The sequence below is a fragment of the Crinia signifera genome, chromosome 2 (assembly GCF_055691185.1).
Source record: "Crinia signifera chromosome 2, ASM5569118v1, whole genome shotgun sequence".
Lineage (NCBI taxonomy): Eukaryota > Metazoa > Chordata > Amphibia > Anura > Myobatrachidae > Crinia > Crinia signifera.
This window is the reverse complement of record NC_139218.1, coordinates 319,713,852-319,730,973: the sequence shown is the minus strand read 5'-3', so window position 1 is coordinate 319,730,973 and position 17,122 is coordinate 319,713,852. Positions and strand designations below refer to the sequence as shown.

General features: G+C 44.2%; 1 protein-coding gene across 2 annotated transcripts in view; it reads right to left on the bottom strand.

Moving 5' to 3' along the window:
* KCNH3 (potassium voltage-gated channel subfamily H member 3) overlaps positions 1-17,122 on the bottom strand; it is a 60,563-nt gene that overhangs the window by 6,193 nt on the left and 37,248 nt on the right. For both annotated transcript variants that reach the window (XM_083169110.1, XM_083169111.1), the window contains exons 10-12: positions 5,428-5,627; positions 3,936-4,185; positions 2,244-2,461 (exon numbers count right to left, since the gene is read on the bottom strand). In XM_083169110.1, coding sequence (XP_083025236.1) covers positions 2,244-2,461; positions 3,936-4,185; positions 5,428-5,627 — 668 coding nt within the window. The remainder of the gene's footprint in view (positions 1-2,243; positions 2,462-3,935; positions 4,186-5,427; positions 5,628-17,122) is intronic.

Genomic DNA, 17,122 nt, shown 5'->3' with positions numbered 1-17,122 from the left:
CATGCTTTGGTGACGATGGCCCCTTTTTTATGTGGAGGTCTGGAGCTGCAGCTCCATACGCCCCATTGTTAATCTGGCCCTGCCCCAGAACAGTGGCTGGCAAGAAGGATATGTTCACTTCATTTTTAGTTACATTATAAATCAATTATTTGTATTTCTATGTATTGGCAAGTATCGGAGTTGCTGCATTGGCCTGTCATTGCAATAAGATGCTTTTTATCCAACCAGTTTCTAATTACATGGGTCAGCACATTTCTAAGCAACTTACATATTTCTATGCACCGTATATGGGAAAGCACATTTCTATGTATCATACATGGGAAAGCACATTTCTTCACCTTATATATTTCTATGCACTGTATATGGGAAAACACATTTCTAGAGCTACAGTGGGTGAAAAAAAAGCACAGAGGATAAAGGTGCCCATACACCAATAAGATGTATCTCACCAACTGGTTGCACGCAATTTGCTTGCAATGTGGGTGGGACCTTCCTGGGGGACATGATCCCATATGATACATTGTATTCGGCCCTTTTGGATGCAACGTATCTCATGCGATCCTATTAGGGCTGAATGGGCTGCGACAAATCTTTGTGGCAGCCAGTGAGATCTGCAATTGAGATGTGAGGCGCACGGGAGCGTGTATCGCATCGCAATCACACCAAAACCACCTGTGATGTGCCAGTTTGCATGAGATTTATCGCAGCAATGCGTCCTAATCTCATGAAAAAAGGCCATATCGCACCGGTGTATGGGCACCTTAAGACTTGGGGTTAGAGAGGAAGACTTCAGTAGGGGGTGAAGGGTGGCGGTAAGCAGTGAGAAGTGTCAGGGAGTGAGTTGCATAGGGGTAATTAAAGGAGACAGACACATGTGACAAGACACAAAGGAGAGCATGTTGCGAGTAAGAGGGATCCCTAGGATTATATGATTTGGGGCTGTTGGAATCCTATTTCCATTCCCCCACTTCTAAATTCCCATTTTGTGCAATGCCCAGAAGCATATTTGCAATAAGGATTGCTTCACGGCTGATGGAGGGATCATACTATCTCGCCCCTCTCTCCGCCATCATGCGCCCATCCATCCGCCTGCCGTCTATGCCCCCCATTTGTCTTTCAAGAGAATGCCCATCAGTATGTCTATCTATACCTCTGTCCATCTGTTTTATGCCCCCTTCCCCATCTGAGCATCTGCCTGTTATACACCCTTATGGTGCTCTGTCCATCCGTCTGTTTTGCCATATATGCACCCATTTAATGCTCCATCTGTCTGTCTATGCCCCCCCACCCCCCATCCTGTACTGTGGCCAGGTAGTGCCTCTCCTGCTCACACCTTCTCGTTGAGATGTTCACGATCTCCCTCTGACTGTCTCCCTCTCACAATGACTGTCTCCCTCTCTCTCCCTGGTCCACACTTTCTCCCCTTAACATCCTCACTTTCTATCTGTGTTGTTTTGTAATAATAAAAAAACGCATTCGATGTGCGCTCTTTACTGCAAAATTGTCCCCTTGCAAAATTGAAAAATCAACGTGTATAGAGATCCATTTGTAGTCCATTCACAAAGACTAAAATGTTAATGAGTTTTTTCCATCTGCGCCAGTCTAGGGCTCCCACTAATCTGCTCAAAAACCAGGCTGGGAGTGGTCACCGCTGATGTCAGAGACCCAGCCAGAAAAATGCCTGGGCATCTCTGCGTCTTTACAAACACACCCAAAAAAGCTATGTTTCCATCCCTAAACGCTGGCTTCCTGTCAATCAAACTGCGACTACTCTGCATCTTCTAATTCTACGGAAATGTATTCACTAATGCTGCTTCGCATGCACAATTGTACATAGTTGATGTTGCGCACATGCAGTCTTTTGTTAATCAAACAGATTTTTAATTCTCTGATTAGCATTCCATGCTGAATTTGGTCACTTGTATGTAGTAGCCACTGGCCAGGTTGTGGGGAAGTGGGGTTCCTAAGCAACAGGAAATCACCTCCCCCCCCCCCCCCCCCCAGTGTTTGCCTTTGCTATATATTAGTAATAATTATGCTAATATACAAAGCTGATGTCTCTGATTGCCATTTAGGAAGTATGTGAGATAAGAACAAGTTCATTGATTAAAAATATTTCAGTAATGTTTTAAACAATGTGCAATATGCAAAGATATGTCAAGTTATCAGCAGAAAGATCCATTTTAACATGTAAAAGAATAATTATGTTCTGGTTCTCTGTTGATCGGATTGTATTTACTTACCTCAGGCTCACATCTGCTGTCTCCCAAGTTGTAACTGAGCTGCTGTGTGATTTGACTCGTGAATTTATGTGCATATTCCGGATAAAGTGACAGTGTGTCACGTAGTCCCTTCAGACTGATGCCCTGAAGGTCACAGTATGTCAGGCCTTTGACATCCGCATTTGTTTTAATCACAGTGTCCTCAAAAGATACTTCACAGCCAATCAGGTCACCTTTCCCTATAAACAGAGATGCACAGAATTAATTGTGTCAATGAACAAAGCGGTGCTACCAGGTGATACATTTTTTCTTTTTACTAAGGCTTCTAAAAATGCAAAAGTGGAGGTTTTGCCCATAGAAAGTGCCAAATAGCCAACAAAAAACCTCTCAGCTGCTACCGCATACTGCTACAGGGTGTGCTGTACCCCATTGCTGGGATAAAGTGCCAGCCACCACTGCTTTTTGGTGCCGTGGTAGTTACTGCTGGGTGAAGCTGCACTGCACCTTACTAAAGGAGGACTGACCAATTATACCATACATACAGACTTTGTGCTGGTCTATATTGTTTCCATATATATATATAATTATTTTACTTAAATATCCGTTTTGCTACATTTTTGTGTTCATTTTTTTTATCCACCTGCACAATTGTGTTATTTTTGCCTTTTCCCTGATTTACACCATATAAAAATGTTGTCGGAGATAAGATACTCCTCTCCATAAATAGTATAATTGATCAGAAGTAGTGAGAAGATGCACCTCCGAGGAGAAGAGAACAGAAAAGAACACCACCACATAACTGACCTAAGGATGACAGGTGGCCACAATTTACTTATTTTAATATTTTTACTAAATTTATCAATACATAACTTTTATCCCAGGGGTGCTGTGAACAAATTACTGATGCTCTAGGGCACTGTGATTCAAGAAAGTTTGGGAACAACTAGGCTATATACAGATGGGGAGGAAGAAATAAAAAAAAAACATAGAGAGATGGGAAGGGGGCCACAGTAATGATTAAAAAGATAGGTAGCTGTAATCTTCTGTATACTAGCCCTCCTACTGCAGAAGACATGTACATCACATGAAGTGTCCTCACAGCTGTCCTGTTCTGCTGCTGTTTGAGTAATGGTCAGACCTTTCCAACAATCAGAGTGGTGGGTTGTCTCCACAGTTTGATTGGTGAATAGCTCCATCTATCCATCCACCAATCAGAGTTCTAGAGGCAGCAATGGACAGAAGAAGCCAGATGGATGATGAGCAACTTGACCGGGTCACCCCCAGATCTGAGTTCTGAGGGGGTTGTGAAAGCTATGTGCTTTTTATGAGGGAGTAGACTGGACCTCAATGTTCCTATAAGAAGAAGTCTACTGCTGTGCAACTGTTCTGGGGGGTGGGGGCTTCTGTTGTTTTTCTGGAAATTGTAGATAATTTATTTAATTCCCCACAGCTAGAGCAAGACTGGGACTTTTAAACAAACTGGAGGGCTTACCGAAGTTTGATCACCTGCATCTCCTCTTGGGGCTCCTCCCAAAAGGAGGAGTTAAAAAAGTGTGCGTTTCCTCTAGTAAATTGCATGTACTGTATATACATTTTTAAGCAAATAAAGTTATATTGTAGCAACTTTATTGAGTGTGACCACCCAATGCGGACTCCGACTAGAGAAGACGACTGCGCACATCTGATGAATAATATCACACCTAGTATGCACACCTAGTATGGCTAACACAATTCCATCCTTGAGGACTTCCATGGATCCGGAGCAGACACAGTACAGGGCTTCCAGTGCATCCCCCTGTCGAATAAGATACTCTCCTGGTGTGCAGAATGATGGTCTAATGTTCAGGGACAGAGAGCGCAGGCAGCCACGGCTTGCTAGGGTAAACAGAGGCATTTGGAGCAGCTCCTTGTTAAGGTGCATAGCAATGTCTGCCCGTAGTTCATCTGGAAGACTGTGCAGGAGCTGCAAAATATGAAAGGACAATAAAAAGGCTTCAGAATCTTTAATCCTTTCAGTGCCAACATCTCTGTGAGAGATGTGCAAAATATCTGCTAAAAATGCCAGCGTTGCTCACATTTGTTATATAAATTCAAATGAAAAAATGTTATGTAAAAATAGATTATATTTCCTATATAAGGTAACATTACAGGTCATTATAATAAATAAAGATGTTTGCTTGGCAATTTTCACACCAATTTTGACAAATTCACTTGGCACTCAAAGGGTTTATACCCTGACCCAATATGACATTCACAGAGGAAAAAAACAAATATTTGGTCACTGAATTTCAGGGACCAGATTGGGCGCTAATATATCTAAGGTTATGATCAATGTAATTGGTTATGTTTTGGATATAAATATAAGCTGCAGTTTTTCTATATGCCCAGGTGTCTGAGCATATAAAATGTATTGGATCTGGAGCCAGAAAACCTGGATCCGGAATCCACACAAGGTAGAACTAGTTAACCCAAAAAAGGGTTGGAAATACTGCGCTATTGTATTATATTCCTTTTAAGAATTGATACACCTTGAATAAACACATGAACAGTTACAAGATGGAGACTGTTTCAGAAAAATATATAAAAATAATTTATTTATACATACAAAGAATATATCTTATTTACTAGGCGGCCACCTATAAAAAATTGAGATCAATTATACATAATAAGTACCAATAAAACTGAAATTAATTATAAAGCGCATATATTAAAAACAATTCAATAATGGAATTTACATGTGGATGGACTTTGATAATAATAACTATACCAGCTTCCAAAATTCAGCCACAAAGTTTTTCAAATAATTTTGGAAGCTGGACAAAGTATAGTTATTATTATCAAAGTCCATCCACATGCAAATTCCATTATTGAATTGTTTTTAATATATGCGCATTATAATTCATTTCAAATTTATTGGTACTTATTATGTATAATTGATCTGAATTTTTTATAGGTGGCCGCCTAGTAAATAAGATATATTCTTTGTATGTATAAATACATTATTTTGATATATTTTTCGAAAACAGTCTCCATCTTGCTCCTGTTCATGTGTGTTCATTCATGGTGTATCAATTCTTAAAAGGAAAATTAATACAATAGCGCAGTATTTCTAACCCTTTTTTGGGTTAACTTATTCACAGAGGAAAGCCAAATACATACAATTATTTAAAAAAAAAAAGTCTACACCCTACAACCATGATCTTACCGCATTAGTGTCAATACCATTGTTTACTGCCCATGTTGTCTGGACATACTCTAACATACGCTGCTTTAGAGGCTTGGGGATCCCATGGATACGGATGTAATCTCGTAGATCCCGAGTACGGCTGTGATATAGGAATCTCCTTGCATAGAGGCGTTGAATAATTGCTGTCACATTTCCAAATACCAGAGCGTGCATTAATGCTGGTGGAAAAAGGTTCACAGACAACATGCATAAATTACTAAGAACAGATGTGCAAGCTTCCCAGCAACCAATCAGCAAGTAGCTTAGATACAATCAGTGCAAGAGATGCCATGAAAAGAGATATCTGACTGGTACAGCGGGGGGGGGGGGGGGGGGGGGGGGGGGCATCTGTTTTACCCTTGCTGAAAAAGTGACTAATAACAATTAACAACCAGTGGCAATGGTTAAGGAAAAGGTGAGACATGGATTATTATATATTATATAATATACAGGAAACAAAGAGGGGGATGGATCCTAAGCACTGAAAGTCATTGGAAACTATGTTAGTATACAGTGGCATAAGTTAAATCCACAAATAAATGGTTATCCATAAGTTGGGCAATATAAATTGTGGAGATGTTCCCTTGAGAGAAAAAAAAAAACAGTAACAGAAAAAAAATCAAAGAGAAAAATGTCCGCTCGGAAATTGGGGAACTCGGACTGTTAGATCAAATGAACCTTTTATTAAAAAAATCTAATAATGATGGTATCTGGACCCATAACACTTAAATATATCACAAACCTATGAAAAATAATTAAAAGTATGAAACACAATTGCTTAGTGAATAGGCTAATATGTAGCATTACCTGGATACACATAACTCAAACTGTGTAGGCTTGGTTGCTTCCCTATTTTAATTTTGGACTGCGCTGCATCACATTAAGTCACCACTGGTCCCAACTGGTTTAGTTATGAGGATATATTGTCACATCGAGTCACCACTGGTCCCAACTGGTTTAGTTATGAGGATATATTGTCACATCGAGTCACCACTGGTCTCAACTGGTTTAGTTATGAGGATATATTGAAGGTTTATGGTTAATTGCGACTAGATAGAAGCATTGAATGGTAGGGCTGAGGGAAAGTGTGTGTGGTGCACAATTAACAGCTGCTGGCACTAGGGGTAGTCAGCCCCTTATTTAAACTTCACTTGCTCCTGAGGAAGCCGGACACTTTCCTATCCGGGGAAACGTGTTGAGCATTACCTAACCAACAGCTGACAAGGACCCATACCAACAGTGACCTACCCACTTCTCCCAAACCTAAGTGCACTTTGCTGGTACTGAATCTGAGAGAAACGCTGAAGCCGTGGGGATAACAAGCACGACCCCTAAAAATCAGATGTCAGAGCAGGCCATTTGCTGGGAGTCTTGAGCTCTTGAAATCATAGCGCATTGGTAAATTTTGGTCATCCAATTAACCTCTTTGATTACAAATTCCTCCAAACATATTTCTGAGGACAACCAAGGATGGTAATATGTTTTTGCCTTGTTCAGCTGTTATGACTTTTTAACAATATTTCAGCCAAGTGAGAGACTGTGTCAATTATACATAATTTCTCTAATTATTTTATTCATTGGATTGCCAATATATCATTTATTATTATTATTAATAAAATGTGTTACTTTTTATACCGTCTTATGTATTTCTCAGCCAGCACTGGCACATACCTTCTAAAAGGTAGGGCTGAGCCTGGGGTGTGGTATGAGCTGCCAACAAATGGGATTTTTATGGTCAATAGACAGACGGTGAATAGGCGGCTTGGTGGCTCGCTGCACTTGCCACAGGTTCTATTCTCCCTCTATGGGTGTCATGGACCCCCACGAGGAATAGCCCAAGTAAGTCAGGATACAGACTGTCAGGCTTTTATCAGTCGGGATTCCAACGTCAGTATACTGACTGTGGGAGATTGGACTGTCGGGATGCCATCAGGCACCACTGTGTATTAAGCTTCAAAAAGTGATAAAATGGAGAGTGATAAACAACTGCTCCTTACTGCCATGTTACAGACTGGGTTTGAAAAATGACAGGTAGGAGCTGATTGTCTGGCTGTTTATCACTCTCCACTTAATCACTTTTGAAGCTTGATATATCTGGCCCACAGTGAGCCAAGGTCCAATCTCTTCACATGTCTTATCTGGTCATCGTCTTCTCTATTTACTAAAGACCAATGGGGCCTACACATGGGGCGATCTCAGGGCATTTTCTGACTAGATCGCTTAGAAAATGCCCCTACATCGCTCCGTGTGTAGGGGCCATAGCGATGTGCGGCCCTATCGCCCAGCGATTATTATGCAGCATGCTGGATAATTCTAGTGAGATCACCGGTCAGGGTCAGTGTTCTCACTGGAGAATACTGACCCTGACAGATCGCTCAGCACACAGCGCTGTGTGCTGAGCGATCTACATTGCTCAGATCTCTCAGCAGTGTCACCCCGTGTGTAGGCCCCACAACAACTTGGCTAAGAGGATCCCATTGTGCTCTTGTCTAACTGGACCAAACCCAAACCAATACGCCAGCCAATAAGAAAAATATCCTGAGGAAGAGGAGCCTGTTACTAAGAAAATGGTATAGATCACTAGTCTGTCAATAGATCCTTGGTTAGGCGGTCATTCAGTGAGAACAACCCAAGGGCAGCCATTTTCCCTTGGATATGGTCATAATAGGACAAGAATTAATTTAAAATTCCCAATAGACAAGTTGTCATGCAATATTTCTGTGGAGCAACAGTGTTGTCTTTCCCAGGTAACATCTTTAGAGTGGAAGTAAAATGGAAAAAGGTTTGTTGTGTGTAGTGGGCTTACACGTCCTTACATATCTGTCCCAGATCCCAAGTCCCAGATTTGCAGGCCCGTACAGAGGGGGGTGTAATCTGTTGCTGATGTAGACATTCCCAAGGATCTGACATACCCTGATACAGCAATGCTCACTTAATGAATCTCTTATCAGCGGTCTGTGCCTCAGCTGCCTTTTTTAATGTATTCTTTCGATTTTAAGTGTTCCTTTGTCAGATCTGTGTGTAATGTATGGCTTGGTCTACTATGATATAAATGCAGGTTATCGAAATGATAAATTACAGTTTCCAAAGGCAGCTATTAATACACAGATCAGGACACAATCCACCAGCCAGCACACGTAGACACATACACCCACACACACCAGTCTCCATAGTAATGTCCCACACACGTACAGCTCACAAATCTGTCCGACTCTGAGAAGTGCTAATTAACAATGAGGGTGGTTAGACATAATAACCAACAGAAAGTAAAAGTGACCCTATAAAACTGAAGAGCTCTGTAACCCACTTCCGGCATGTTACTGCAGGTTGCATTGACCCAAGGTTTTAGCTACACACAGATGCGCTCAAGTATAAGGGCAAATGAGAAAAAGTCAAAGCCAGGAGAGGATTATGCACCATGTAATAGAAACCACCCACTGATGTATAATTTTATTCTGATTACATTATAGCAAGGAATTAATATGAGCAATGAAAAGTGTTTAGCACCATATGTGTAATCCAGAGAATTCGTATGCGTTCTCGCCCCATTGCAGAAACATATGTGGGTGTTATCTGAATTCATCTGACTGAAAAAAATATAGTCTTCAATTGAGATCTAGGCCCTTATTCTGATCGGTGCGTACATTCCCGAATTCTTACGGAGCGGGCCGCACACAACGCTATGCGGACATCGTCCGTAGAAACGCCCATTGAGCCTCCGCATTCGGACGGACTCACTCGTGTGTACGGACGACCTAAAAACCTTGCGTGTGCGGTGGACATACAGATTCTGCACGGTCTTACAGCGTAAGCACGGTCTTACCGCGTTAGAACGTACGGGAACCTGGCCGTAGGCACCGATGCGGAGTATTTACGCTCAATACAACACTATTTTTCTGAGCACACACAGCGAACACATGACCCACTTATGCAATTAGGCAACCTCATTAAAAAGGGATTGTTGTCTATTTGAATCAATTAAATCCTAATATATACTGAAACACATTACTACTATATTCATTACACACATTAACCCTTACAGCATGTGAACATAACATAATCTATATACAGTATGTACAGTTTGCTTATTTAAAAGATTATAAACAAGTTACACATATACTTTTCCATTTTAAAAAAACACACAGACAACTTCGAACTGTTATTAACTATATATTAAGGTTAAAAAACATAGAATTTTTTGAAAAAATAAATAAATTAATTTGCGCCATCGGAATGGGATTATATGGTCGACGAGTATTAGATCGACGGTGTTTTGGACAAAGCCGTTAGTCAGACTGTACGTTTTTATCGAAAGTGTATAGATAGACAGTAGCATATGGTCCATCATAGTTAGATCGAAATATGCAAGGTCTTACGGCAGAAAGGTAGACCGCTATTAGGTCGACCTGTATCTAGGTCGACCGCATTTTTATCGACAAGTACGAGGTCATTAATCGCTAGGTCGTCCGCTATTAGGTTGACCAGTAAATATGTCGACCGTTTCAAGGTCGCAAATTACAAGGTCGATCAACAATAGGTGGACCGCTATAAGGTCAACAAGTGCAAAGTCAACTGTTTATGATTTGAGCACATTTAGGACGCCTTACACAAGGTTCACCGTTAATAGGTTGTACAGCAGTATTCTGACGTGGCACCACAAGTGCCACAATGACCTGGCACTGTGCAGCGCTGCAAACACCCATTACACCGTCACCCATGAAGCTCTCCACCCCTGGGATCCCTCCATCTCCCTAGCTTCACCCATTAAATATGGCACACCTATTGCCGGCTAAATGCAGACTCCCTAAGTCTCCCCATAGAGTCACACAGCCTCCCGTCTACATTTAGAAGCTCAACTCCACTCTAGCTCATTTCCGGGCCCTATCATGACTGCGGCGCCCAGTAGGCAGCTGCCCAGGGTGCCGGGATCTCGGGGGCCGCTAAAGTCTGTCTATCAAATATTCGTGGATTTCTGTGGAGGATCCCTGTTGTACTTAATGCAGCTGGCTGCTGTGGAACCTCTGAGACCTCCCCCACACTTTCCCTAGAGGCATACTTCCCTACTTTGGTGCCTAAGAAGACTTATACCGGCCCTTGTGGCACCACAAGTACCACAATGACCTGGCACTGCTCAGCGCTGCACACCCCCATTACACCGTCACCCATGAAGCTCTCCACCCCTGGGATCCCTCCATCTCCCTAGCTTCACCCATTAATACGGCACACCTATTGCCGGCTAGATGCAGACTCCCCAAGTCTCCCCATAGAGTCACACAGCCTCCCGTCTACATTTAGAAGCTCATTCCACGCTAGTTGATAGCGCTTTGCCAGGCTCTATCATTACTGTGGCACTACAAGTGCCAGAATGACCTGGCACTGTGCAGCGCTGCAAACACCCATTACACTGTCACCCATGAAGGGCTCCACCACTGGGATCCCTCCATCTTCCTAGCTTCACCCATTAAATACGGCACACCTATTGCCGGCTAGATGCAGACTCCCCAAGTCTCCCCATAGAGTCACACAGCCTCCCGTCTACATTTAGAAGCTCATTCCACGCTAGTTGATAGCGCTTTGCCGGGCTCTGTTGTTACTTGTAGTGCCACAGTAATAACAGAGCCCGGCAAAGCGCTATCAACTAGCATGGAGCTGAGGTCTACATGTAGACGGGAGGCTGTGTGACTTTGGGGAGTCTGGATTTAGTCAGGTATAGGGGTGCTTCGGGGTGACGTCTTTATTGGGTGCAGCTAGGGAGATGGAGGGATCCCAGTGGTGGAGCCCTTCATGGGTGACAGTGTAATGGGTGTTTGCAGCGCTGCACAGTGCCAGGTCATTCTGGCACTTGTAGTGCCACAGTAATGATAGAGCCTGGCAAAGCGCTATCAACTAGCGTGGAATGAGCTTCTAAATGTAGACGGGAGGCTGTGTGACTCTATGGGGAGACTTGGGGAGTCTGCATCTAGCCGGCAATAGGTGTTCCGTATTTAATGGGTGAAGCTAGGGAGATGGAGGGATCCCAGGGGTGGAGAGCTTCATGGGTGACGGTGTAATGGGGGTGTGCAGCGCTGAGCAGTGCCAGGTCATTGTGGTACTTGTGGTGCCACAAGGGCCGGTATAAGTCTTCTTAGGCACCAAAGTAGGGAAGTATGCCTCTAGGGAAAGTGTGGGGGAGGTCTCAGAGGTTCCACAGCAGCCAGCTGCATTAAGTACAACAGGGATCCTCCACAGAAATCCTCGAATATTTGATAGGCAGACTTTAGCTCCCCCCGAGATCCCGGCACCCTGGGCAGCTGCCTACTGGGCGCCGCAGTCATGATAGGGCCCGGCAATGCGCTAGAGTGGAGTTGAGCTTCTAAATGTAGACGGGAGGCTGTGTGACTCTATGGGGAGACTTGGGGAGTCTGCATTTAGCCGGCAATAGGTGTGCCGTATTTAATGGGTGAAGCTAGGGAGATGGAGGGATCCCAGGGGTGGAGAGCTTCATGGGTGACGGTGTAATGGGTGTTTGCAGCGCTGCACAGTGCCAGGTCATTGTGGCACTTGTGGTGCCATGTCAGAATACTGCTGTACAACGTGGTTTATGTGTCAACCTATTAACGGTGAACCTTGTGTAAGGCGTCCTAAATGTGCTCAAATTCTAAACAGTTGACTTTGCACTTGTTGACCTTATAGCGGTCCACCTATTGTTGATCGACCTTGTAATTTTCGACCTTGAAACGGTCAACATATTTACCGGTCAACCTAATAGCGGACGACCTAGAGATTAACGACCTCGTACTTGTCGATAAAAATGCGGTCGACCTAGATACAGGTCGACCTAATAGCGGTCTACCTTTCTGCCGTAAGACCTTGCATATTTCGATCTAACTATGATGGACCATATGCTACTGTCTATCTATACACTTTCGATAAAACCGTACAGTCTGACTAACGGCTTCGTCCAAAACACCGTCGATCTAATACTCGTCGACCATATAATCCCATTCCGTATTTGTATTATTACTATGAAGTTGTGTTCATTATTTGCAGTGTAAAAGTGTGTGAAAAGTGCAGCATATATGTGTGTGTTTAGTTCCATTTAAGCTGCAATGGTTCCAATTGAAGCAGTGACAAGCGTGTAATTAACAAGGAATGAGTAAAGGAGGTGATTGTTTTGTGTTCACCTGACATTGGTTGTAGTGATTAGGCGTTCCGATTGCCTAGCGCATGACCGAGTGGTGTCCGCAAAGCAATACTTGCTTATGGACACCGCATATTTCTAGCCTTTTTGTTCGCGTGCATTCGGTGTGCTGTCCGAATGCACGCCTACCAAAATAAGTGCACTCCCCCGTGTCCGCCCATGTTTCCGCCCAGTTTAGCCCACTTTGAAAGTACGCCCCTGTGTCATTCCGAATGACGCCCATAATACGCCCATATTTCACGAGTGATTGCGGTGCACATTTCTGTGCGGTATTAGTGAGTACAAGTATGTAGACCATGCGTGGCACATGCGCATAGTGTTCCCCGCGCATGCGCAGACGGCTAAAAAACGGCATCCGAAAGTATACGGAAATGAACGCACCAACCAGAATAAGGCCCCTAGTGATAAATCAAAAGTTTCCAAATAAACAATTGTACACAAATGTCATGTCATTACTGCACATGCTGGTCCCTCAGTGACTGTTTATGGCAGGGGTGTCCAAACTTTTTGCGACAAGGGCCAGATTTGGTGAAGTGTAAATGTGTGGGGGCCGACCATTCAGCCTGAGATTCTTTGAATCATTAATCACATCAGAATGGTCCCCCACTCACTCTATGTCCCCCAGCCTGCCCCTTCACTGTATTTCCTCCAGCCTGCTCCTTCACTGTATGTCCCCAATTCACTGTATGTTCCCCACTCTGCACCCATTCACTCTGTCCCCCAGCCTGCCCCCCTTCACTTAATGTCCATCAGTGCCTCCATTCATTGTATTTCCCCAAGCCTGACCCTCCTTCACTGTATGATTCCCATTCATTGTATGACCCCCATTCACTATGTACCCCACTCTGCCCCCCCATTCACTGTATGTCCCCCAGCCTGCCCCTGCTCCCCTTCTCTTAATGGCCATCACTGCCTCCATTCACTGTATGTCCCCCGGCCTGACCCTCCTTCACTGTATGACCCCCACTCTGCCCCCATTGACTGTATGTCCCCCTGCCTGCCCCCTCCCTTCTCTGTATGTTTCCTTTAGTGTCCTGTGCTGTGCTTCCCACATCTGATGCTCTGCCCGCTTCCAGCTAGAGGCTGCGGGCCGCTTGAAATGACAGCACGGGCCGCAATTGGCCCCCGGGCCTGACTTTGGACATGTCTGGTTTATGGTGTATTAAATGCTGGTGTCGCAGATAGCATTATTCACAGCAAACATTTCCTGTATCTCTTGATAAAATCAGCTTAACATAGGTTTTCAAACAGTCCTCAGGGCCCCAAAACAGTGCATGTTTTCCTGGTCTCCTCATAGAATCGCAAATTAACTAATTAGCTCTGGAAACCGTGAATGGTTTTGGGTCCTGAGGACTGAGTTTGCGAACCACTAGTTTAGAGGTATTTTGACCCATTGTTCTTTAGATATCTGCATGATCTCATTGATGGTTTTGGAGTGTCAGCCGTGAACTGCACATTTTAGATTATTGCAACAGCTGGATTGAGATCATAATTTGTTCCATTGCAAAACATGACATTTCCTCCAAATGTTGATTTTTGTTATATACCCAGTGGTGCAAGTAAGGGGATACGGCGTGGTACAGAATACCTGTGAGAAATATATTGCAGGTATGCCGCACCACTCCCTCCCCCCCGACCCGCAGCCGCTGCTTTTGCATGAGGGCAGAATGGAAGCGATGTGATAGCCGGGGCAGAGAGAAGAGCCACTTCTGATTGGCTGCCGGGCCGCAAATTCCTATTAGCTAGCGACCTGGCGCAATATTTCAATTAGACGTGGACCTGCTCAGAAGACAGACGGGCAGCCCACCTCTCTCTGCCTGGCTGTCACATCACTTCTGTTCTGCAGGGTGAGCCGGCATGCAAAAGCAGCGGCTGCGGGTCAGGGGAACAGTGTCAAACAGCCGCGGAATAGCTCAGTAGACAGCCGGCAGCCCACCGCTCTCTGCCCGGCTGTCACATCACTTTCAGCCGAATTTGTGGCTATCATTGTGAGCCTCACTCCCCCATGTTAACAGGCATGAACTGCCATTGACAGAGCATGTAATACCCTGTGACAATGAGCATGAAATCCCCATGGCAACAAGCATGAAACACCCTTGGCATCGACGATGAAGCCCCTGGCATTGAGAAAGAAACTCCTTGCAATGACCATATGGGTAACGGGCACTTATGTGGCATTATATGTAATGGGCAATCACGGTATGTGGCATCATGTGTACTGGGCATTACTGCGTGGGGCATAATTTGAAGTGGGCATTACGGTGTGGGACATAATGTGTAATGGGCATTACCGTGTGGGGAATAATGTGTAATGGGCAGTACGGCGTGTGGTATAATGTGTAAGATTCATTATGGTGTGTGGCATAATGTGGCCATGCCCCTATTGTCATGTAACCACTTGTCTAGTTTCATATGACCACACTCCCTCATGACACAAGGCCATGCCTACTTTTGGAGCGCGAGCCTACGGCGCTCACTTATAGTACCACTAAGAAATAATTTCTACTTGCGCCACTGTACAGTATACCTAGTTGTGTATATCCTCTTGGGTGCCTTTTTTCCTTTTCCTTGCTACAATGATTGTTAACAATGAGGGTTGTAAAGATGCAATCAGAATCCTCTGGGCTACCATTCCTACTCTTGTCTATTCTGTCTCCAAAAATGATTTCAGTAGCTACAGTACCTGGATCACCCAACTTGTCACTAACAAACTGCAGGTTAGCAGCAGCTATATTGTTTTGGGATTAGGAATATCTTCCTTGGTATCAAGCAACGCGTCAGTTTTTATCTCTGACCTCTGACCTGACTGAACAACGCAGGGGAGGACTATGGAAAAGTGATAATATGAAAATTATTTCTTTATTACCTTCCTCTTGCGTTTTAGAATGTTCCCATTTGTATAAAATTATGATATCCGCTCTAGGGGCCAGATGTACTAAGCTTGAAAAGTGATAAAATGGAAAGTGATAAACAACCAGCCAATCAGCTCCTAACTGTCATGTCACCAGCTGTGTTTGAAAAATGACAGATAGGAAGGTTGGTGGTTTATCACTCTCCTTTTATCGCTTTTCAAGGCTTAGTACATCTGGCCCTAGGTAAGAATGCAGAGTACAATGTACAACAATGTGATATATAATAAGAATGGGTACTTGTTTCCTAGCACGGCGCCAGCGATTTTAATTGCAGGCATCGGGACCCCAAAAATCGGGTCGATCGCATCGCATGCAACCAAATCGCATGCGATGCAATCAACGCAATTTTTACATTGGAATCAATGTAAAATGGTCCCTGAGACGCGCTTCGGGCTCAGGCATTATAAAATCAACTCCACGCCAACGTGGATAGTGGGGGTATGAAAAGGTCACAGGACGCGTACCGCCGCTGCTCGCCATGCTTCGGGTTGGCATCAATAGTGGGGTGGCGTTAACAATGGGGAGGCATTTCACATATAAATTACCCATAAGGGTGGGTATACAATAAAAAAATAGGGTCCATTGGGCCATTTAACATTGAACCTTATGTAAAATTGCGTTGATCGCGTCCGTCGCATCGCATGCCATTATAATGGCATGTGATGGACACGATCAACGCAATTTTATCATTGACAGCTAATTTACCATTGATCCCTATGTAAAATCGCGTTGATCGCGACGGTCGTATCGCATGCCATTATAATGGCATGCAATGGACACGATCAATGCGATTTTCTCAATGCCTGCAATAAAGGCTCATAATACACAGAAAATTGGGTCCATCGCGGCCATCGCATACCTTAAGTTAAGGTGTGCGATGACCCACGACGGGCGCCGTGCTAGGAAACAAGTACCTAAGAATGTCTCTTTGAAAGTCTCTGGCCACTTTGCTCTCTATATAAAAAAACCTTTTATTTTAATATAATGGGATTATACAGCCTACTGTATATAAACAATGCAAAGAATTCTTATGTGAAAAGGCTCAGTTGCTTAATATATGTAAAAGGCACTATTTCCATTTTTGAAGTTCGTTATTTTAAATCAGATTTTCTAACCAATGGGATGGCAATCTGGGGGTTCCGTGGGGCGGGCAGCGTTTCCCTGTGGTGCCTGGCATTAAGTCAGCGGGTCCGCTGCACGGGGGTCCATGGGGCGGGCAACGGGGTCCCTGTGGTGCTGGGCATTAAGTCAGCGGGTCTGCTGCACCGGAGGGAGATCACAGGATGGGTGGTCGGATGGCCAGCAGGTTGGACCACCTGCTCGGGTCCGATGCGCACGGGACCGCGCATCGGACCTGAGAGGACATCAAACCGAGCCGATTTCACGGCCCGATTCATTGCAATCGGCCCAAATCAGCTCATGTATGGGCACCTTTAGGGTTCAACTGAGTTTGATGCATAAGCAAAACCTGCCTACAACTTGGCAATGTGTGAACCCAAGAAATGCTAAATTCAATTAGAAATGTCAATTTGGAGGCAAAAAAGTGGTACAGATAGCAGGACAGCATACAAGGCTGTTATTG